Source organism: Apis cerana, linkage group LG9, assembly GCF_029169275.1.
Source record: "Apis cerana isolate GH-2021 linkage group LG9, AcerK_1.0, whole genome shotgun sequence".
Classification (NCBI taxonomy): domain Eukaryota; kingdom Metazoa; phylum Arthropoda; class Insecta; order Hymenoptera; family Apidae; genus Apis; species Apis cerana.
This window is the reverse complement of record NC_083860.1, coordinates 11,783,765-11,807,156: the sequence shown is the minus strand read 5'-3', so window position 1 is coordinate 11,807,156 and position 23,392 is coordinate 11,783,765. Positions and strand designations below refer to the sequence as shown.

Sequence of the window (23,392 nt, the reverse complement as noted above, 5' to 3'; positions counted from 1 at the left end):
GATTTTCGTTCGCGATATTAACGAGAGGAAATTGTTGCGGACGTTCTACATATAGGAAAACAAACGTTTATCGTTATGTTTAACTGGAATGGTTCTCCGCGAAAATAATAAAAATCTCAAGATTCGATCATTCCTGGAAAAATGACATAGAAGCACGATAAACGAACTATATAAAATAGATGGTACAACAACGATAGATCATTGGACGTTTAATTTTGCGAGAGATGGAAAGAAAAGCGATGCGGAATCGATACCGTTTCCCTGGTTGGAAGAAAGGAAAATATGAAAGGTAAACGTATATCTTACCTTTGGTTGAAAATCGGAATTCGAGGAAGAATCCTCGTATCCATCTTTACTCTCGTACTCGTCGCCCATGTAAGCGTCATCGTCCTCGATACTGCCGTCTCTCGAATTCCCGCTCCGATATTCCTCTGTAACAGGGGAGAATCGAAAATTTGAAGAAAATGTATATCGAGCAGTAGCGTTTTCCATTCTTGTCCTTTTCCCTTTCCCTTTATGTATCGCGGGAAACAAGATGAACGTAACATTTCGTAGACAACGATAAAATGAAATTTTACCATGTTATTTGTTTAATTTTGTAATGAGAACAAAGCTTTATTTATAGTTCAAGTTTAATTGCATTCAGGATATTTCTCGTGCAGTAATTTCCAACGATATCATCTGTTTATTAATTTAAAGAAATTGCGAAACGAAAACAAGTAGTTTCTCGAGGATCTCCATAAAATAAATGATATAGAAAAAAAAAAGAAACATTTCTTTAGATCGACAATTAATAATACGAATAAAAATATATCGAAATAAATTTATCTCTACGATTAAAATTGGATCGATATAAAAATCGATATAGAACAAGATTTAACGTAAATTCTGAAAAGAACGTAGGAAAGGGAATCCCGCTGTTAATTATCCGGCATACAGTGAAAGATTCGAAGAAGGGATCCTTATTCTTTCTTCACCGAGACACGCTTGATTACGATTCGGACCATTCTCGATGAAAGTTAACGCGTTTCATTCCCATTTTAATGGATTAAAAAAAATTGTTTAATCCATAAGAGATATCATGCACGAGTTATTAAAATATTGTCCGTTAAAGTAAAATTATTCCAGATTAATAAAAAAATTTAACGTGAACGTTACACGAATCGAATTTGAGGACGATAATCGTTGTCGAGATGAATCATATTTTCATAATTTTAGCCGAGAGAAAGTAATCCAAGACTAATCGATCACGAATGATTATTACCGTAACACTTGGGTTATTACGGTTGACTAAGTAGCAGGAATCTGTTCGTATGTCGCAGATGATTGAAATACGAATGAAGATCCGAGTAACGTAAGAACGCGTTACAACGGTGGAGAAAAGTTGGAGAAAGTACGAAGAGAGGAAAGAGAATGCTATAATAAGTAGCGCGCGAACTTACCAGTATTTCGTGCATTCTCGAGCGCCTCGTTCCATTCCAGATCTTCCTTGTTGTTCATCTTCAGCGTTGCGTTATTGCTCTCCAAGAAGCAAGTAAGCTCCTCCAGAGAGTCCCGTAGCTTTACGTTCTTCGTCTCGTTCCTGAGACCCCAGATCCACGCTAGTTTGCAATCGCAGATCAGTTTATTGCCTGAAACCGAAGCGCGCGAATCTTTGGATGATCTTTGGAAAAAAAGAATCGCTAGCAACGATATTCACGATATATTTTTACGCTACGAACAGAGTGAATTATATGCGCGAAGTCTAATTCGAGGATCCGCGGGGAATCTGGTCGAGATGTGTAATTGATCGTAATTAATCGGTTAATAATACATCTCGAGGACATTTTGGAAAGTCTTTTCCAAAATTTTGTCCCCCGTTGCCGTCAGAAATTCATACGATTGCGGTATATGTCGACCGTATACTACGAAAAGCTCGCGTTAGACCAGCCCGTATACTCTTTGACTTTCCATGCTTTCCTCTAAGAGCTTCTTTATGTTTGCCACTCTTGTGGAATTTCCATAGCCAAGTTTGGCTGGCTCGAGTTTGACCGATTCCCTTGCTCCCATTTCAACCACTTCCATTTGTAAGGGAAAGGAGGAGAAAGCGTAGAAAGGAAAAAAGATATATATATATATATATAAAGATATGAGAATGTAATAATAATAAGATTATATATACGTATATTGTTCGATCGACTCGTCTACTCGAGAAAAAAATTTGCTACGCGTCGAAAATCGAAAAGAAATTTTGCTTGGCTCGTTTGTACGTTTCTCTTTCTACCCGAATTTTGATATTGCTGTTGAATAGAAAGAATTTTGCAAATTTGAAAAATTATGGGACATCTACGAATATACTATAGAGGAGTAGAAATAATGATAATAATTATTTAAAATAATACGATTACGGAATAAAATTGATAATAAATAAATATCAATTATATCTATTTTTGTAGTATCTGTTTTGTAGTATCTACAATTTTCGATGCAAGGAAGAAAAAAAATATTAAAAACGTTTATAAATTTACTTCCAGCTTGCGAAAACACGGAATTACTCGTTGTTTTCGGGGGACCAGCTACGAAAAATTACAGAAAATTCATTGTCATTTACGCGAAAGTAGCGTGGGCATATCTCTTACTCTCCATTTTTCTCGATGGTGGAGAGAATGGAAAAAGAAGGGATGCTATTAAAGTTGGTCGTTTCATTTTCGATTCAGCGAAGAAGGATTAGCGCGAGACAACACCTCTCGCTTCTGTGAATGTAATGGATATGAAAGTGGTGATTGTCGCGTGGACAATAGCGCTTAGCAATTATTTTAAAGCAGCCCTCGAAACAATGAGACCAAGTCGCGTATATAGTAACTTGTTCCATATTCCAGCTTTGAAGCTCATAATGGCTCGTAATAACAGCAGAAGCGGTGGCTAAAGACCAACCAACGCAACTGTCTCCGTTCCTTCAATTTCCATTTATCTTATACTTTAATCGTTACATGATTCGGCCTCGCGATACCATCCGTTTGAAATCTCGTTTCCCCCTTTCAAAGGGAAAATCGAGCAACGAAAGGTTTCGAGATCGAGAGAGGGGCCTCTCCGATAGATGGAAATTGGTCTCGAGGCGTAGCGCCGCGATATTATTTAGTTGAACACCGGCAAGATAAAGACGAGTAGAAACAACGACTCGTTACTTTTCATTCGTCGTTGTTGCATGTTTGATGGGTTCGGCTTGTGTCCGACTGTCTGTTTCGAGTGGCACGCGTCCTTCGGGATCGCTCGGCGAAAATTGAAAGGCCAACTCGGCGAAACAAGGGATGACCGACGCGGCACCGTGTGAAAAAATAATGAAACGTGTACGTATACTAGAACGATCGCAATTTTTCGCGTATTTGATCGTGAAATGGAGGAAAATAGAGACGTGTACGACGCTCGAATGAGATGTATAACTTTTCCCTTAGGATTAAATTTCTGTTGCGTATTTTCTTACGAGGAGTGGATTACTTCTCGAGTGGATGATTATATATTTTTATCTCAATCTTCTGAATTCGTTCGAAATACGGATTACGTTACGGAGAGACGAGCAGTAATTTCGAGCGAAGAACATTTCGTCTCGAATAATCTTGCAACAACAATATTTACGGCGAATTAATTTTTAAATACATTTTACGATTTTTAAACGCGTTGTTTATTTGGCGAAATCGAATCGTTGATTTTTCTTGATTTCCTTTATTAATGGACGGATTTTTCTATCGGTTTTATCGAAACTTTAAATCGGCATGGATCGGTTCTTCTCCAAAGAAATTTCATAATCGTGATCGTTACAATCGACAGTCGTGCAAAATATGGCGATCAACATTTATTCGAAGACAAAATTTTGATACAGGACGGGAAAAAATTAGAAATCAATTATTTTTCCTTTTTTTCAATTGTCTGAATTGAAGAGAGAAAGAGAGAGTAGGGACGAATAATTTTCAGAAATTACGACGAAAAATTGGATTTTCTTTTTCGTGAAATCCTTCGAATCAACGAAAATAGAGGAAAAGATAGAAGGATGTTTCTTCTCTGTAACGTATCGGCGTGTTTCAAGTTGATAATTCTGTCCACGTGCAAAGATGTTGGTGAAAATTTATAATTAGTTGCTCGATCTCAAAGTGTGAGAATTTTTTTCTTTTTTTATAGGCGAACGGGAAAGTTTGACGGGGCAAAGGATTTCGATAAGATTTTGATTGTAGGCGATGAAACTGCCGTGAACAGATATAGCCGAAAGAGAAAGATAATTCTCGAGGATGATCCAGCGAGGAAATCTTGGAGCGATTCACGGTGCGATTAAACGGAATAAACGATCGTCGAATCGATAAGAGTTACGAGAAACCGCGAGAAACTTGTTGTTCGAAGAGAATTAACAGCATCGTTTCGCGGTTATCTCGCGTAATCAAGTTTGGGAGAACGTTGGGAAAATTGAAAATCTTAAAAAATGAATTCTTCGTTGCTCGAATTTCAGATTATGAAAAAAAATGTGGAAGGTAAAAATTGAAAACTTGCGAAGACTCGTTTCCCCGAGATCGTGATATTGTAAAAAATCCCTGGTTATTTGGTAAATAGAAGGAAACATATTGGTAACGAAGGCAAGTGGTGAACGCGTTGCTCGAGTAGTATCGCGTTGTATCCGATGATCGCTTTTCACCGATCGAATTCTCAATTTCCATTGCTATCGTACTTTATTTCCCACGAGGTCGAGCCACTCCCCGCGGTATTTGATTATTGTTACACGTTCTTTCACTCCCTCGAGTAGAAGCGTCTTCCTTTTTTCCTTTTCTCCTCTTCTCTCTACGGATTTTCGTGGTCCTTTTGATCGTTCTAGGTCAGGCAGAAGGCGGCATCGAGGATCGATCTTCCGGAATGAAAAACGGCTAAGAGTGTTCCTCGTGAAGGAAAATAGAGAAAAGAGAAGGAATCTTCCTCTTCTTCTTCTTCTCGTATCCATCGTTTCAGCTTCCCCTTTCTCTCTCTCTCTCTCTTCTTATCTCCTTCGATCGTTCCTCTCTTCGCTTTGGAATTTTCATCTACGTACGTCCAACGAATCTTTAACCGGATCCCCTTCTCTTTATTGGATCATTTCTTTTTCCTTTTCTCCTCCTTGTCTTTTCTTTCTTTTCCGGTTCAACGTTTCTTCCAAAGTTTTTTTCACCATCTTTCTTCAGTTTTGCTTCTGGATCAGTTAGACTCGAATAAATAAAGCGACGCGATCCACTGATTTTTTACGTTTCCCTTTGAAACTTTGCCTCGGGAAAAGCGGAATCTAATTCTTATCTACGTATATATTTTTTCGAACCACGAGTATCTTAGAATTTTTATTATCTTTGTTTTTTTTTTAGGAGAAAATATTGATTTTTAAAGATCTCGATATCGTTCGATTTCGATAGATAAATACAACAATTATCAGAGGTGTGCGAAAATATCGAATCGAAATATTTTATCATTCGAGCAAAGAAAGAAAAATATAGGAGTGATACTTGATGAAAAGCATGTCGTTTTTTCGTCCGTTTATTAGGAAACATGTTCGCGAGGGCTACAAGATTTCTCGAGAAGGGTATCTCTTTCACGGGAATATTTTCTGGTCGAGTGTTCTCTCAAATAACGACGTATCTCCCTCGTGTTTTCCCTATTATTTGCCTTCCATTTGCATTACGATTATAATTATTGCGAAAGGAAGAAATTCTGAGCTCTCGCTCTTCCGTTTGGATCGTTCGATCCTTTATGAAATAAAATCTTTTATTTCTCCCCTACTCGCTTATGTAACTTTCCTCTTTATCTCATATTCCGATCGAATTCTTATCAAATAGATGTCAGAGATGTCAATTTTACAATTTTTCTCTCTCGTCTGGAACAATTGATAAAAATATCGAGAAGATGATAGATTATGCGAAAGATCTAACGAGTTGTTTATTTTCTCTCGTAGACTTCTCTTTCGTTGGAAATTTCATTTCCAAATAATGAATCAACATCTTCCTTAATGAATCAACTAAGAAAATTTGATTCGTATCGCGATTCGATCGGTAGATCGGTCGATAGCTGTTCTTCGGAATTTGGCGAAAGATTGCAACGACAAGAGTAGTAAGTGCGATGTTGAATGGAAAAATTGAATATTCATCTAAATGAGCCACGCGTTGAGATAGCAAACGCCTCGTTTCCTCTTCGATCGTCGATATTGATAACCGGAACTCGTTCTTTTCGTGAACCAAAAATACGATATTCTTGACCGAATTGGCAATTTCGATTTTCGAGCTTCCACTTTCGTTTTTTTCCTCTTACATATCCTTTCGCTCATCGGTGAATCCATAGAAAATTGATAGAGACAGAGATAGAAATGACGAGAGAAAGGAAGCAATGGTTCGGATAAGAATCGGTTTAACGATCGGTGTTTCCTGTCCAATACTCGGAACATATTATCGACAACGAGAGAATCCGTATCGAATTTTCACTTTGACATAACCGAATATTTCATCAATCCGACATCCTCGCCAATTATTTATTTACTCTAATTTCTCCTCTTTGCTTCTATGACATTTTTAATGGAATTCTTTTAAATCACACGCGCAACGCAACAAACACGCGGAAGATCTATTTTTCGTTACAAAAATATTATCGGATCGAACGAAATATCTTTTCGTATTTTTCTTATTACCTTTATTTCCTATATCTATCGTTTTTTTGCTACGTAATAATATTTGCTATACATACTTGCATATCTATTCGCGACTTCTTTCCAATTCCAATTCCATTTCTTTCTCTCCTCGCTGTACACCGTCTTTTATCCATTCTCGCTTTTCCTTTACTCCTTCCGTTTTACTTATTTTTCCACTCTTTTCTTCCTCCTTATTTCCTCCTCCATACTCTCTTCTTATCCCTCCTTTCGACACGTTTTCCCTCTTTTTCTCCTCTGTACAATTTTACTCGTCAACTCGTACATTCTTGTTTTCTTTCCTCCTAATCTTCGTTCATACCACGCGTCTCTTATTTTTTCCCGTTCAACTTGCCATAAATTTTTGTTTCCATTTTTCGTTCCCTTCTCCGAGAATCAACAAGCAGTATTCTTTTCTTCTCCCCCGTTTCAAGAAAATTCGTAAACCATTTCCAAATGTACATGCTTTTCTTCGTCGTTTCTTCCAAATATATATGCGTTTCTTCACCGTTTCCACTCTTGCATCGATCGATCCTTCTCTCTCTCTCTTCCTCTTATCGTTCCATCTTTTTTCTCGTTTTCGTTTCATTCGCTCTCGCACTCGAGCGAAATGTTAAAACATTGGCGCGTTTTGCGCGGGCGAACGAACAGACCGACGAAAGATAGACGATTAAATCGATAAGAAGCCGGTGGTATTTTCGCCTTGTTGCGTGATATCGCGAAATATCGGAAGCAAACTCTGCAGACACAAGATATTTCACGCGAATGTGAAACAACGATATACGTATATTATTCGCGTTTCGCGTTAAGGAATTGTCGATCCGCGACACTTTTCCCTCTTCGCTCGTATTAAACTTGACATCCACCGTCCGATCTTGTAAACAATCTTTTCGATATTGCATAATTTTTTCTTCCTCCAATAAACAATTTTCATGAAATATTATGAATTGTATTTCTAAATATCGCATCGAGTGGCCTATTTCGTTCTATTTCGTTTTTAGTCACGTTTAAACATCTAGGAAGCGAATTTCTTTACTTTTAGAAAATAAATTCAAACGTTTCACAAATAATATTTATGTCTTCGGTAAAGAAAACTTTTCCCTTGTTATATTCAGCATCCATGGGTGTTGTTCACCGATCGAGTTGGCAATTATTCGACTTTTGACAGAAGAGGCCGCTACTTTTTAATCCGAAACTTTTTAACGCGCTTTTCGATACGCCTCGATGGAATAATACGAGTTGTCTTATTTCATTGAATTTTCAGAATGACTTTCGCGATGTCGAGTTTTGCAACGTGCTTCAAGATGTTTCAGCTTGTTTAATCCAGCGAGTGGCAACGATTCAGTTGATTCAACTTGTTGGTTTTCGAGGATTTCAGTTTTATACCGAGGCAAAAGTCAAAAGAACTCGATAGTTGCTCGCTTCATGAACTGTCATCCGTTTTCCTCGTAGATTCCTGTTTCTCCCACCAACAAATTGAATTTATTTTTTTCCTTTCAGCAAAGTAGGTAAATGTTGGAAGGATTTCCGAGCAAATGAAACAAAAATATTTGACTTTAGATCGATAGTTCTCGTAGTACGATCGTCTAGAAAGAAAATGAAAACTGCGGCGAGAAACGAATGTGACGTCGAATGGATGTAATAATATGAATTTCCACCAAGTCGATTCGAAGGGAGGACAAAAAAATTTGTCGTTCTTTTTTTAATTCGATCCAAAAAGAGAATTTTACCGTGAGAAAAAGTTGAAAATTAATTTTAATTATACGCTTTTATATTCGTGCGGAGGTCGGTTTTGTTTATTCGTTGCAACTTTTTAAAAAATTTTTTGCGTTGTCAACTGCTAAACGGAGAGATTTTAAAACATTTTTACTCTTGAAATAATCCTTGTCTAGTTTATACTAGATGTCCATGTAACGAAATTGTGAGATTTGGGGATAGCAACGAAACGACAGGGAAACGAATTAAACGAATATTACAACAGCTGAGGCGTTCTTGCTTTCTTTTTATAATATTCCGAAAAGATTTTTTTTTAATTTGATTTAATTACGTTGTCGTAGATTTACAAGAGAGATCGAAAGAATGAAACGAGACTAAAAAGTATATATACACGCTACATACCATGTACGCATATAAATGTAATAAAAGGACGAAGAGAAAGTAATAGAAAGAATTTATTTAAAATCTATTCAACGCTTGAAATCTGCACACAACGGCGCAAAACAGCACACGCAATTCCGATACAACTTTTCGATCAGCTTCTAAACTCGTATCAAATTGTTCCGAGGAATTATCCGCTGTTATACTCCTATACGGCTTCTCACGCTGTACCACACGCCATAACAACAACAACAACAACAACAACAAACAACAAGCGAACAACTTAAATTTCATCGAGTAATCTCTCGTTTAACCCCCGTCGATGAACCCCCTCGTCTCGGTATACGAGAGGAGAGAAAGAGAGAGAGAGAGAGAAGAGGCGGTAGTGGACCGAACATTTCATCGAGTTCCGTTCGGCAAGATATTCGCGGTCGAATTAATAATTGGCTTTTGATGAATCGCGCACGTTACACGTGGTAAGAGTTGTCCGGTGCTCGCATATCCCTCGGACGGATTAATCTTGGCGGTAACGAGGATTTAACGGCGTGGCGCGGCGCGGCGCGGCGGGCAAAGTTGCGGAAGTCGAGCGCTTCCTCCGCCAGTCACGCGCACTCCCGGGGCCCGGGTCACCGGCCATTTACGCTCGTTTAATTAATGGAAAATCGGGATCGGTGGCGTTGACGGAGAGCCAGCCGGAACGCTCTCTACGAAATTTGCGCCGATATCGGAAATTGTCGGGTCCAAGTGAGTCCAAGTGAAATATTGACATCGGTCGATAGATCGATCGACTTTGTCGACCGATTCTTTACGCTTCTCTCTCTCTCTCTCTATATATATATATATCCATCTTTATATCGGTAAAACTGAAACCTAGTTGAGTTCTTTTGGCGATAATTCTCCGTTACTCGTTTGCTGTTATTCGTCTCGCTCGACAATGGTCTTCGATTTGCGCCATCAGAGAAGTAATAAAATCGGATCGGGATAGATGCGAAGAACACATCAACGATCTTCTTTCGCTGCTTGAATTTCGATCGTATTCTCTTCCAAATGTACGCGATATAATTCGTTTTCGAACGATCGATATCGATAGCGGAAAACTCGGTTTTCGCGTAAATTTCGAAAAAAGGAAAAGGGGTACGAGGAGAAAAATTATAAATGGCGAGATAAGATCGGCGATCCAAGGGGCGGTTTATATATTCTCATTGCGAAGAAATTTACTGCAGATTACCTGCAATTCGCAGACTCGCATATTTTTTCTAACATCGGACCAATCTTTGTTCTACGTAGCGAGCTTCGGGGCTCGCTATAAGGGATCTACCAAATTCGGGGCAAATTATTATTTTTCGAGATGCGTATCGATTTTTGAAAATTTCATGCTTTACTTTATTATTCGAGCAACGTGAAATAATAGAATAATTTGATATTCCTATTTTATGTTTATATTTTCGATCGAGTTTCTATCGCAATGGATGATTTTTTTATTGCTCTTCTTTTTTTCTATTTTGTACATAATTATTGTAAATATTAATATAATTAATTATACATTCTAATGATTAATTTCTAATGAAGATGGAAATTATTGTTATTTCACGTGTGATGCGGTGAGAAGTAAATGTTGTTAATTCGATTGTATCGCACGGTACTATCATAATCGAGAAAATGAATTAGTAATGTAATTCGGAAAATTTATAATTCTACATTCTATAGAATAGAATATAGAGATAATATTAAAATATTCCTCGTTTCGTTATACTCACATTTGGTTATAAATTATAAATGCAATGTTGCAATGTTTCAAAATGCAATGTTGCAACTATGCGATTAAAATTGGACAATTAGGACAATTTTCATTAAATGATGTGATTAAACGAAAATGCGAAAAAATTGTTACGATTATAATATGCGAAATAATAATAACGATGAGCTCACGATTAATGATCGCGAATTTTTTAATTTTTAATCGATTAAAAATTGATTCGACTATTTCACATGGAAATAATCTTTCGGACTTTTGACATTTGTTCATCTCTTTTTTTCTCTCTTTCTTTCTCTCCGAGATTGAAAACATTCGCTACTTTTTCGAACAAGATGAGTGTTCGAAAATAGAGGTAAGAAAAATTTGCTCTATTTGCAGTTGTACCCTTTCCAGCTATTCTCAAGAGGTAACAGCTGACAGATAAAGTTTCGCGACCGATAACCCTGCAAACGTTCTATCGAGCTGCTGCTACACTTGCGGCAAGTGGTTAAGAGGAAACTCGAACGAAAGAAAGTTTACGATTCGAGGTGTATCCATTTATACATCGCGTAGTATACACGTGATATACTTTTACGAATAAATTTCAATTGTGAAAGAATGAAATAATTGGACCAAATTTTAATCTGACGAGTTTTAAATTATATCCATATATCGTGGAAAAGAAAAGAAAGAAAAAAAGGAAGAAAGAAAGAAAGAAAGCGTTAACGCGTTATGTTTTAAATATACATTTTAAACATACAGATAGATAAGAATACGCAGATTTTCTTTATTTGGAAATTGTGGGGGTGATCGGTGAAAGCGCGCGTGGAGAGAGAACGATAAATGATTTCGATCGGTTGCCAACTTATTATTTACGAGGAAGTGACTAATGATTTTCTGCTTATGGTATTTTATTCATGCGCTCGGCAAAGTGTGCGATTCGTTAATGGTTTATCGATCGGGGTTGCTCTCAATTATTTCGCATCGTTCAATCGTACAATCTTTTACGATACGTTATTTCCATTATAGGGACGTTCTCTCGATCGATGCTCTCCGATCATTTTCCCGAATTTAGACGAAAGGTTTTGTCGGATCGATCGGTTTGTCGTCGTTCGAAATCTCGGCGAGAAGCGGTGGAAAATTAGCGGAGAATGGAATGCGTGGAAACGCGGATACGCGTTTGGGTGAGATTTTAAAAGGGGAGCAGGCAGGGGGAGCAGGAAGGCAGGCAGGAAGAGGGTTGTGCCCGGTAGAAGAGCAGACTACCACGCCTACACACCCTAAAATTTCATCCCCCGAATGATTAAAACCTAATACACAGAGACACGCCTACCGACCGACACCCCTCTATTTCCATTTTCAATCTCTGTCGCTTTCCACGCTCCTCTCGCTTCCTCCGATTCCTTTTCTTCGCTTCGATCCTCCTCCTCCTCCTCCTCCTCCCAAACCTGTTTCTCGTCCGAGACACCCTTCTTCCCGAGTCCGAGAGATACCGGTAGAAATTTTCACGGCCACTGGCTTCAATTTCGCTCCGACCAGTGGCAAAAGAGAGGGGGAAAGCGGACATCTTTATTATATACGAGGCGAGCAACAGCCCCGCGGTGATACGTATAATTACACGGTGGTGAAATTACAAGGTAGCGCGCGATTCAGGGATGCGCCGGTCTAATTGCCACCTCTTCCTCGCGAAATCGATACGCCTTAACGCGAGAGACACGATTCTGCGTGCGAGATCTAATCCACGCTGGACCATTAATCGGTACGCCTTAACCGGGACGTTTCCGTTTAGTTACGCGGCTTTAGTTTTAGCCAGGGATGATAATACCGTTGGAAGATGGAAGCGAAACGTGGAAAGTGGACGTCTCCATCGGAAGCGAGAGACGAATGTTGATATGGTTCGATTTATGGAACGAAAACGAAGGGAGTGGAGGGAAGAAGCGTGTCTCGATGCGCGCCTCTTTCAACCGGAAAATTCGCTTCTCGATTATTCAACGCGGCGCATCCTTTTCTAGTCCCAAAGGAGCAGCAAGACCGATATTCGAAGAAAAAAGCGCGGAAGAATGGTTTCCGCTGCTTTTCCTTTTCCTGCTTCTCTCGCTCTCCCCTTTGGATCTCCGTCTCGAAATCTTTACATCGATCGCATCGTATTCTTTTCCCCATTTTTTCGATTTAGAATCAAGAAAAGTTGTCGAAATATTTGGACAATAGAGAGAGAGACGAAGGATTCGAAACGTTGTTCTTTAAAGAGTTTCTTCAAAGATAATGAGAAAACGAAGGATTTATTTCCACGGATAATTCGAAAAATATCGGAAAAAAAAAAATTCTGAATGCGAAAAATTTCAACGGCAACTTGGGTGTTTCGTCGTCGTTTGTTTCGATTTTTCATCGAAAAGTGGACGAGAGGCGTACTTAACGGATTGTTTCGAGATGTTTGAAATACCGTTGTTAATCGAGGATAAGCCGGGTGATTCGCGAACAACCGTGAAACGAGCACAGCTCGATTATTCGCTCGTGATTCCTCTTTCGAGAACATCGCGGCCTCTCGTGATAACGATAAAAGTTCTCATTACGTTTAAGTTGGCGAGACCGAGCGGCTGCCTCGAATTCAGAATCGTAATTTGAATCGGACCGTGAACGAGACTTGGTTTTTCGATGAAACGCCTTCGAGATTTCGCCTACCGTCGCGTACAGATACTTCGAATCAACGAAATAATCGTGCTTCGACTATCGTTATTTTCCATTCTTACGATTCTTTCGTGATTCGCAAATGTAACACTCGGATAAGGGAGCAGGATTAACGCGGAGTGGATCGCGAGATGTAATTTAAATTCTCTCGTAGAGTAAATATTATTATTGTCGTGTTATTACTATGTTGACAGAACACGGGGATCGATATTTTAGAACGAAAAAAAAAAAGCGTTAATCTACTGAAAAAAGAAAGGGGAACAAAAAAGATTACGAGCAAATTGGAAAAATTTTGCCCGTTTAACAATGCGATACTCGAAACTCGATCGAGGGATGTAATTGAAATTGGCGGGAAACAAGGATGAAAGGAGAGGTGAAAGCAAATACGAATTCGAAAGAGAATATCTAGAAACGATAGAAAATTGTCATTTATTTCCCGTCCCATTCGGGAAAAGTAGAAATTGGGCAGATCTGCCGGTTACCTGCTATCCTAAATGATTGAAATCGCGAGGCGCGATTCCAATTGGCGCGTTTGCGTGGAACCGAGTTTCGTTTTGGAGTTTGTTCGATTATCTCGTCACGCAGCGATGATCTCTCATCCGGACGCAACGCATTTTTACTCCTGCTATTTTTATCGGAACAATGGACGAATAATTCGAACGGGATCTATTCATTTTTCCTTTTTTCCTCCACGTTGTTAAACCATCCAAGAATAGATAGATAAAATCGATTTATATCACGAACGTGCAAATGCGTTTTTTGTTTTTTTTTTAACTCTATCAAATATTTCACAGATATTTTACGAGACGTTTCTTGTTTTCTTGTACAAAAACTTAGGAGAAAGTAAATAACTATTTTATTGATTATCCGAAAATCGATCATTTCTCTCTTCCTTTGCTCGTTACGAATTAATACGCGTATAATCCGAAAGATCGAACCCTCGATCATTTTTCTATCCACACCTGTTCTTCGTCTATCCCGAACATTAGTGGAAAATATATCTCCAAGTATCAGCTATAATTCAATGTCGCGAATCGGAAGCGTGACACGTAGAAAGTTCGATAAATCAACTCGTTGAAACTTTTACGTCCACTATCCCAGAGATTCTGGTAATCTTATTATTTACGGGTTTCTTCGTCGCATCGTGTCGTTTCTCGTTATGTATTATAATTCTCGTAACACGTTTCATTCCGACGATGAGTTACTTTGAAAATATCTCTCTTCTTCCTACTTTTTCCTTCGATCTTAATTTATCGTTGACAACAATCGTCGATAAATCCATCGAGGCGACATCTGTATCGCATCTGTTTTCATCCACTCGTCGATCCTAATGCTCGTTATTCTTCCTTTCATAATTTTATTTCATCCAACCATTTTAACGTATCGATAATTCATTAGCGATACGTTCTTTTTTGAAATTTCCATTCTATTTTTTTAACTACACAATTTACCGGAATAATTTTCTCGTCATCGATAATATTCCTTTTTATATGTAATTTACGCAACGTTAAATATTCGGTAATCCATGGTCAACTGAAATAATTATTATCAAATGCGCACCCGGTATTGTCCTCTCAAATCCGGATTCGATAACTACTACGCCCAAGTATAAATTAATTGGATATCGATGAAATTTATACGGATCGGTGACAGTGAATATTGAAAATCTAGTCGAAAGAGAAAGGATAATAACGAAGTTCGTTGAATTTTTATTTATTTATTTATTTTTATCTCTCGATACGCGAATATTCGTATACAAAATTTCTTTTTCTTTTATCGTAATCGTGACAATTTTCTTTCCATCTATCGAATATCGAAAAATTTCGATAATGATAAACGAACGATCGTGAAAAATTAAACGTTGGACGAAAACACTCTTTTTCCATCTAATAAACGTATTACGTGGCAAATATTTTCCGCGTAATATAATTGTGACAATTTCAATTCGCGAATGAACTCTCGATCGATACATAATCGGAATTATTACTCGACGTTTTCTCGACGAGTTTAGTGTTTATTCCAAATAATCGCGTAAATTCAGTTTTTCAATTATCGAATATTCAATAAATTTTCCTTGCGCGCGATTAATTATACGATACTATGCTCGTGTCGATGAAAATTATTTTGCCAACAAATTGAGTTAAATTCCTTTAATGGATATTTATATGTACACGTAATAGACGCGATTCGAAACTTGTATCGATCCATCTTGACGAATCGTGCAAAATATTTCGTTATTTGCTCTACGCTTCGTTCCATTCACGAACGTCAAACAAAAGCTCGAAAAATTTCGTTATTTCCTTCCGTCGCCTGACCACGCATCCATTGCGCGTTACACGTCGTTCATTAAAACGTTCAAATATTTTTTTTTTTATTATCGTTGAGTAAAGTTCGTTTCGCTCTTCTCTTCGTTTCTCTTTCTTTCCATTCTTCTTATCTCCGAGTACCATTTCGAGACGCGTAATTTTTAAAAACGATTTTAAACATTCTGATCTTTCTCATCTTTCTGAAATCATATTTTTAGCAATCTTTTCTTCGTATATTTGGACTAACATGTTTGGAATAGGATGGACTCGTCTGAAATTGAAATATCTTAAAATAAGATAACGAATAATTATCGTTTTCGAATCAATCCTGAAACCTGTCCATTCGATTTCTTAGATACGTTATACGGGAAGGAAATATAAAAAAATCACTTTGTCTCTTTTTTTTTATAAGTAACGTTTTTATACGTTCCTCGAAGCCAATTCTTAATCTGCATAGCCACTTTATCCTCGATCGATAGCCCCTTGCTCTCTTTCTCACGATTCTCATCCTATTCAAACCCTTTCTCGATCCAATAAAGAGGAGCTCGAATTCTACGGCTCGTTGTTCGTTACCGACGCGGAACATAGAGAAGGGAAGAATGGAGAAAAGAGAAAGAGAAATCGAAATGAATGGAAAAAAGAAAGCATAATATCTAGGAGGGATCGATTGAAAATTTATGGGTAAAATAAAAAAAGGTAAAAGCGTAAACGGAAGAAAAACAATTGGATAGGATCGGGAATGGGCATACGATTAAACGAGAGAGCGATGATGATTATTCGAGCGCGTGGTAGACGATTTCTATCACGAAACGAACGAACCGCAAATTCGGCATTGATTAAAATTAGGCGCGTGTTTTGTTCGTTTTTGCTCGTTTCCATTTTCGCCACCGCGATACGATTCGCCTTCCAGAATTTTAATCTCGTAAACGCGCGTCGATCCCTGCCTTATCTATCATTCTTCTTTCCAACTTCTTCTCAACCAATCTATTCCACCGAATTCGAGCAAAACGAATCAAATTTATAAACGATTTTCTCCACCACATTTATCCTCGTCCTAACGTCACATTCTTCTTTCGTCCCTTTGCGATGCTGGAATCTTATTTTATGATTTCTAATCGATAATAATTATCCGAAAATAAGCCAGTGCCATTCACCCTCAACCGATGTATTTATTATTAGCGTAATGCTATTACGATATCTTTGTAAGGAGTAATTTGGTCGAACAACGAGCGGTAACGGAGGCAACTCGTAGTAGTCGAAACATTGTTGGGTTCGCTTTTCGTTCCATTGAATTTTCCAGTGGTTCAACTTGCAAATTATCGCGTTTCGTTCGCAAGTTTTCCTCCTCATCGAAACAACAATAATTGCGAGCTTTGTAATTATGTCGAACATTGTAAATTATCGGAGAGATATGAAATAACCGGAAATAATATTATCGGAGAAAATTATATCGGGAAATTTCTGGAAGAATTGTAGTCGCTAGATAAGAGAGTTGAATTGAACAGTTTAGATCGAATTTAGAAAGAAGGGATAGGAACATTGTAAAAAAAACTTGTTTGGAAAAAAAATACGTTCGTGATACGCACCGAAAAATCAAATCGATTTCTTGAATGCGATTATTTTTCCCGATCGGGCGAAAGATTAAACTGTTAAATAAGTTACATCGTCGTGATCACGCGTCGTGTCGCAGATTTGATACGTTATTCAATTTTCCGTTGTCTAAAACTCGTTTCTCCGAAACGTAAATTCGGTTACAATTCCGCGCGCGCTTTTTATTTTCTCCCGATTTTCCCCATTCCTTCTTTTTTCATCTTCGTCTCTTCTCTTTATCTCTGAATTGAAACAAAAGAGAAACTCGTGGAAGATATCAAGGCTGACGTCGCGTAAGAAAAATGAACTTTTACGGATTTGACCGATGGATTTCGCGACGCAACGGATGAATGTTCGCGACGGATCACGCAACAATATCTCCATTCTTCTCCGACCATGTTTTTGAAAATACCAGTTTGTCGCTCGAATCCTTACGTATATAAATAGAGGGATAGATAAAACGTAGGATTTATTCCGGGATATAGAACTATGGAAAATTCTTTTCCAAAAATTATTCGATGCGCCATGAATAGCAACGATCCGATCTACAGTTTTAGCGGAGAATAACGAAGGAGGAGGAGAGCGATGCGATGGCGCGAACGTGTTTTTGAAACGCCAGTTTCTCACCATTTTTGCCTTCTTGGATGGATCGAACGACGCGAATTTCGCTTCGTTTGCAAGACGAAATGGACGTTGGACGGTTACCAGAGCGGTGGCTAGAACCAGCTTTGTTTATAGTAGACAAGCCGGTGAACTCGACCAATTTCGCAGCACAAAGGGATTCCCCGAATCGGCTGACGAAACACCGTAGCTAGCTGGCTCCGGGACGACGAGGATACGCTATTTTCTCGAGGCGATGTTCCTTAGATATTCTCTCTCTCTTTCTTTAATACATAAACTCACAGATATATATATATATATATATTCCGATTTGCATTTTCGAGGTTATCTTCTTTGCCAAACACGGTTCTCCGAGAGGCGGAAAACCACGATGGACAATCGCTCGAAACTTTTTATCAAGAATTGCGAATAACAGAGATTCTTTGTATTTTTTTTCTTTCTTCTTCTTTTTCAAATTAAAAATAAATTGTTTCGATCGATACTACGTATATGTAAATTTCAAAGTAAAATTTATTATCAGGAAGTATATGATTAGTAAAATAATTATCGAATAGAATAAGTTTTATCGATTGAAATGATTTTTTGTTTATTTTTTAATAATAAATTCGATATGATTTATTGAAAATAAATTTTCCACGAAAAATCATGTATCGCGATGGATCATATCCATTTTTATTCTTCTGATTTGATTTGGTAAGTAGAAAAGAATGCAAGTAAATACATTATGTAAATACTTATATAAATTCAATGGATTCAAAATTGCATTAAGAAAATAAATTATTCGAATATTTTTCTCGATATATTTTTATTAAAAGGCGATATAAAGTTTCTTTGATTGTAGAGAAAAAATAAAAGATTTCATTCGTTTTCTCAATGTTTTCTTGAAACTTGACATAAACTTGGCATAGACTTGAAACGATCAGAGGAAAATACAGAGGAATTGTTATTAAATAATATACAATAATAACAAAGTATTGCATTTTTCTCTTAATGAAATTCTTAAGAATTTCTTTTTCGCGATCAACGAAACGAATAAATCAAGATCGTTTCATTTAAACTTTTCGCATAAATATTCTCTCTATAACAGTCGTAACGTGATTATTTAATTCATCGAAATGAGCACACTATTTCATATAATAATTAATATTCCTGCAATTTATTAATTTATGTTAATTAACTTTTTTATATAAACTACTATTGTACGTTATTTTTAATATTAAATAACATTACTAATTTATAATTAATTTATAATAATAAAGTATAAAATAATAAAATCACAAAATAAAGTACTGATCGTTCGTTCCTTCGTTTCAAAAAACTATGTCGTTTATAATTCACACGCGTATCCAGTGCTTGTTGTTGTGAGTCGAGAAATTTCCAAGAATAATTGCAATTCTGTTCTTTACATAATTCGATATTATTATTATTATCTTGTAATGTTCAATCTATTTCATTCATAATTCAACATAATATCAATTTGGAAAAGATTAGAAATCGTTTATTCGATTATTATAAAAAAATACTTATAATGATTCGAACATGATGAAATATTCAATTTATTCGAGATATTTTAAATAATTTGTTTCCGCGTACAGAGAGAAAGTGAGAAATTATGATACGTATATTTATGTATTTGTATGTATGCATTTATTTATGTGTATATGTATTTATTTTTTTTTCGTCGAGCCATATCGATCGAGCCATAATAATCTGTCCGAAAAAAATGAAGTCGAAAATAATTAAGTCGGCACTTTACGTAATTGCACGCTTATGTAAATTGACGGGTAAAATTTAATTTCTTCGTGATAGAAAAGTAAGAACCGAGGGAATTCTTTTCAACGTGATAAAATCTCTCGATGAAAAACACGCGCGATTCAAAAGTGTTCGATGGGATGAGTTATGAGCGGTATATGTATGTGTGGCGATGAAAAGAAGTTGGGAAGAAGAGGGAAAAGTGACTGACTAGCTGCTGCTCTTGGTGTTTGGAGATGGGGCTGATGTTTAATCGGTTGGAAAATTCTTTGCAAAAGAGTTTTGAAGATTCTGCGAGGTTATTATATCAAATATTGTATCTAAATATTTCTCTAAGAAATTATAAATAATCACATTTTTTTTATGTGAAAATTTCTATCAAAGTTTTCGTTCGTTTTCATCAATTCTCTTATAAATCAACTTGTATATATAGCGATTTCACATGCTGCTGTTATCGAACATTTCCGAGCTTAAGCGTTCTAAATATAGTAAATATTTATCTCTTTATGAAAAATTAAAATTGGTTCGATTGATTACGCGTTTCCTTTTTCCAAATCTTTTATTCATTCTCTTTTATTAAAAAAAAAAGGAAAAGAAAAACAAATAAATGGTGATCGATAATCCGTTTATTTTCTCGAAAAGTACGCGAGAAATTTAACGTTTGCTGGTCGAATCGCGAAAAAAGAAATATGTACCGGAAAAAAACGCGAAAAACTTGGAAATAAAGGTGAGCGGAGATAACATGGTATAGCTATAGAGAAGAGGACGAAGAGAGGTATGAACGGTAAATTAAAATCGATGATAATCACGGATATCAAAGTGAAAATATAGGAGAAAGAAAGCCGATGCGTTATTAATAAAGTCGTCATATTTCTCCTTGTTGAATATGTTGTTTAATTAATTATTATTATCATTTCGAATATTTCGATCAAATATATCCATATGTAAATGACGACTTGTCGATTTAAAATCGATCTTTATTTAACTCTAATGTTCGAGATGATAACTTTTGAGATTCTGAATTTTTTTTAATTCTTCCTTTCTTTTCTTAAATCGCTCGATTATTAGTTTTAATAAAAAATCTTGATAAAAAATAATACAAAAGACGATAAATTTGAGAGACAGAGTTTTTTTTTTTTACAAAGTTTCGACGACTAACCATAGTCCTAAATGTCATCCGATGAGAAATTGCGAACTCTGAAATACGAAGCAGACAAACGATTCTACCACATCTCCCGAAAGTGTTTCGGTGGAACTTATGGCTGTCGCGTCTCGCCTACGGCATTCTTCTCTGTCTTTTACGCACTTGCGATTCATCACGGTTCGTTCCATTCGCGTAATGAGACCTTGTTAAAGCAACGAGTTTCGCGAATGAACGATTTAATCTACGATATTCTTGTACGATGATCAAAAGTTTTTCTTATTTTTAAAAATCGATCAATTTATCGCAAACGAGTCGAGATTCAGGATAGAATCGATATTTAGATCGAAAGGTAATTATAATTTTAGTTTCATTCGATAAATCAAAAATAGATTGTCACGCATACGAGATACAATTTATAAAGTACTTTGTAATTGTATTTTGTATCGAGGTAAAAGATTTCATAGATACATGGATATTTATTATTGTATCATTTACTATTTATTAAGCTTACCGTGAAATATTTTCATTTTAAACATTCATTCTTTGGAATGCTTTAAATCGAATTCACGAATAATCATTATTCTTGGGAATTTTATCGTTTAGAAATATAGTCATTATAAAAAAGAAGATAAAAAGAAAAGTTTTGTACATTCACTTGTCTTATTATCTCACATAATTAACAAAATCAAAAATTGTGAAATATCTCTTTTCGAATATTTGAAAAAGAATCGAGAATTCTTTGTAAAAACATACATATGTTTTAATAAAACATATTATTTGTATACACATTTAGATATAACTAACAGTTTTGAAATAACAAAATGGAAAGATTGTTATTTCTTGGAAAATATTAAGCGAAGTTATAAATTGATAAAATGCCAAGATATAGGAAAATAAAAGATATAAGAAAAAAAAATTGGTATAAAAAAATTTGATGTCATTTCTTAACACTTTCGACTTTACACGTCGAATCGTGTCGCGTGTATGATTATTTTTTATATTTTTTAGTCAAGATAGCATTTCCGAGGATAATACCTTGTAACTTTTTTACACACTGCATTTTAAAATCGTAGAAAGAAAACTTTTAAACGTAAAAGTACGAAATAAGATTATATAGATTTAAAAAAGAAGTTTAATTCGCGTTAATGGGAATTTTTCGTCCTTCTTGCTAGAAAAAATTTTGATATCAATCAAATGAAATGCAAAAATATGACAGATGATATACAGAGAGAGATATGTAATATTTTTTCGTATATAGTTGAATTTTTTATCATTTTCGTGTCACACCGGTTCAGTAAAGTGGAAAATAATTATAGTATGAATTAAAATTATTATTTTATTATAAAATTTTATTATAAAAATTATAAATAAAGTAAGAAACAAACTATTTTAATGACAAACAAAATACAGAAATCTAAACTTGATTATTCTCGTAAATGAATAATTTGAATGATTGATATAATTGTGATCATTCTGAGAACAATACTGTTAATTTTTCTGGTTTTATTGCGTCTTTGATATATAAAAAAAATTTTAATTTCAAAATTTTATCAATGCAATGAACTTGATTTTTTTTTGTTATTCATAAGGATTAAAAAAAAATTTAATGCAAAAAATTATTATATAATCTAAAAATAATAAGAAAAATATTATTTAGCAATTTTTAAATGAAATATTAATAAAAATATAAAATAAATTATTATATGTATATCGCTTAAAATTTAATTTATAATTTATTGTTAGTTTAGAATTTTATTTTAAAATTAATATCAAATTGATCTGATAAATCTTTCTCTATTAATTTGTTTTATAATTTTGATGGAATAAATTTTAGGATTAATTATATATATATATATTGCATGTATGCTTATGCATATTCGTTATTTTTTGAATATATTGCAGATAAAATTCAATTTCAATTTTAAATGTTTTAATTTGGACAATTTTTATTTTAAATAAATTATTATAATCTATTTTTATTATATTTTTAATCATGATATTTTTATAAGACTTCGATATGTAAAAATTTACAAGTAATGTAAATGTATTATATTTCAATTTTTCGCGCGGTTGAAGCATATAGAACAGCAGCATTTCAACCAATCAGAAAACCATTGAACTTTAATGGCGGGACAAATCAGTCTGCATCATTCTGCGCATCATTGTGCGCATTTCATCAGTCTACAGTTGAAAAGTGTAGTGATAGGATTCGTTTCATGGGTAAAAGTGCGTAATTATGTAAAATTTATATTGATATAGTGTTCGAATATAGCTAATTAAGCCTTGTTTAAACAATATCTGTTTATTTATTCATTATTATGTCAAAATTAAATATCTTTGTGACTATAGTTTGATTAAAACATCAAAAAAAGGATGGCCTTGAAAGTGTTGAACAATTTTATACAAATTACGACAATTGAGAGATAATTTGACGATTTTTGTGCAAACATAGTAAGATTTTGTTTATTTTAACAGATACGTATTATAAAGTTCTTTCGTCTTTTTATTCATGCATGAAATGAAAATAACTAGATAATTCACATCGACTTACACATACATATTTCTCATATGTTTCTCTTCTTACAATATTTGTTTTGATTTTACGCTCAAGTTCCCGAAATTCTAAACATTTCTATAATTAAGATCTTTCAAAACATTAACGGTTGGCATTATATGTACGCTCGATATGTTTCAGTTTGTCGAATTATTGTATATACTTTGTCCTAAATTTGTAAATTTCGATATATGGAAATTACTACGCGTCATTTTGTAGTCGAAATTCGTGACGATTAGACGCTTTGCTTCAA

At 35.4% G+C, this 23,392-nt stretch overlaps 1 protein-coding gene and 1 long non-coding RNA gene across 11 annotated transcripts in view; one reads left to right on the top strand and one right to left on the bottom strand.

Moving 5' to 3' along the window:
* LOC108000555 (connectin) overlaps nt 1–23,392 on the bottom strand; it is a 171,695-nt gene that overhangs the window by 7,368 nt on the left and 140,935 nt on the right. For both annotated transcript variants that reach the window (XM_017060955.3, XM_017060956.3), the window contains exons 4-5: nt 1,443–1,631; nt 307–431 (exon numbers count right to left, since the gene is read on the bottom strand). In XM_017060955.3, the coding sequence (XP_016916444.2) occupies nt 307–431; nt 1,443–1,631 (314 nt within the window). The remainder of the gene's footprint in view (nt 1–306; nt 432–1,442; nt 1,632–23,392) is intronic.
* The window catches only part of LOC108000558 (uncharacterized), a 64,694-nt gene that overhangs the window by 15,421 nt on the left and 25,881 nt on the right, over nt 1–23,392 (top strand). Inside the window, exons 1-2 of one of the 9 annotated variants that reach the window (XR_009831211.1) lie at nt 22,728–22,811; nt 22,935–23,036. The exons of 6 other annotated variants lie outside the window; for them this stretch is intronic. This is a non-coding gene — a long non-coding RNA (uncharacterized LOC108000558). Of the gene's footprint in view, nt 1–22,725; nt 23,037–23,392 lie in introns of those variants that run through there. 2 more of the 9 variants (XR_009831209.1, XR_009831208.1) reach the window with 2 other exon arrangements.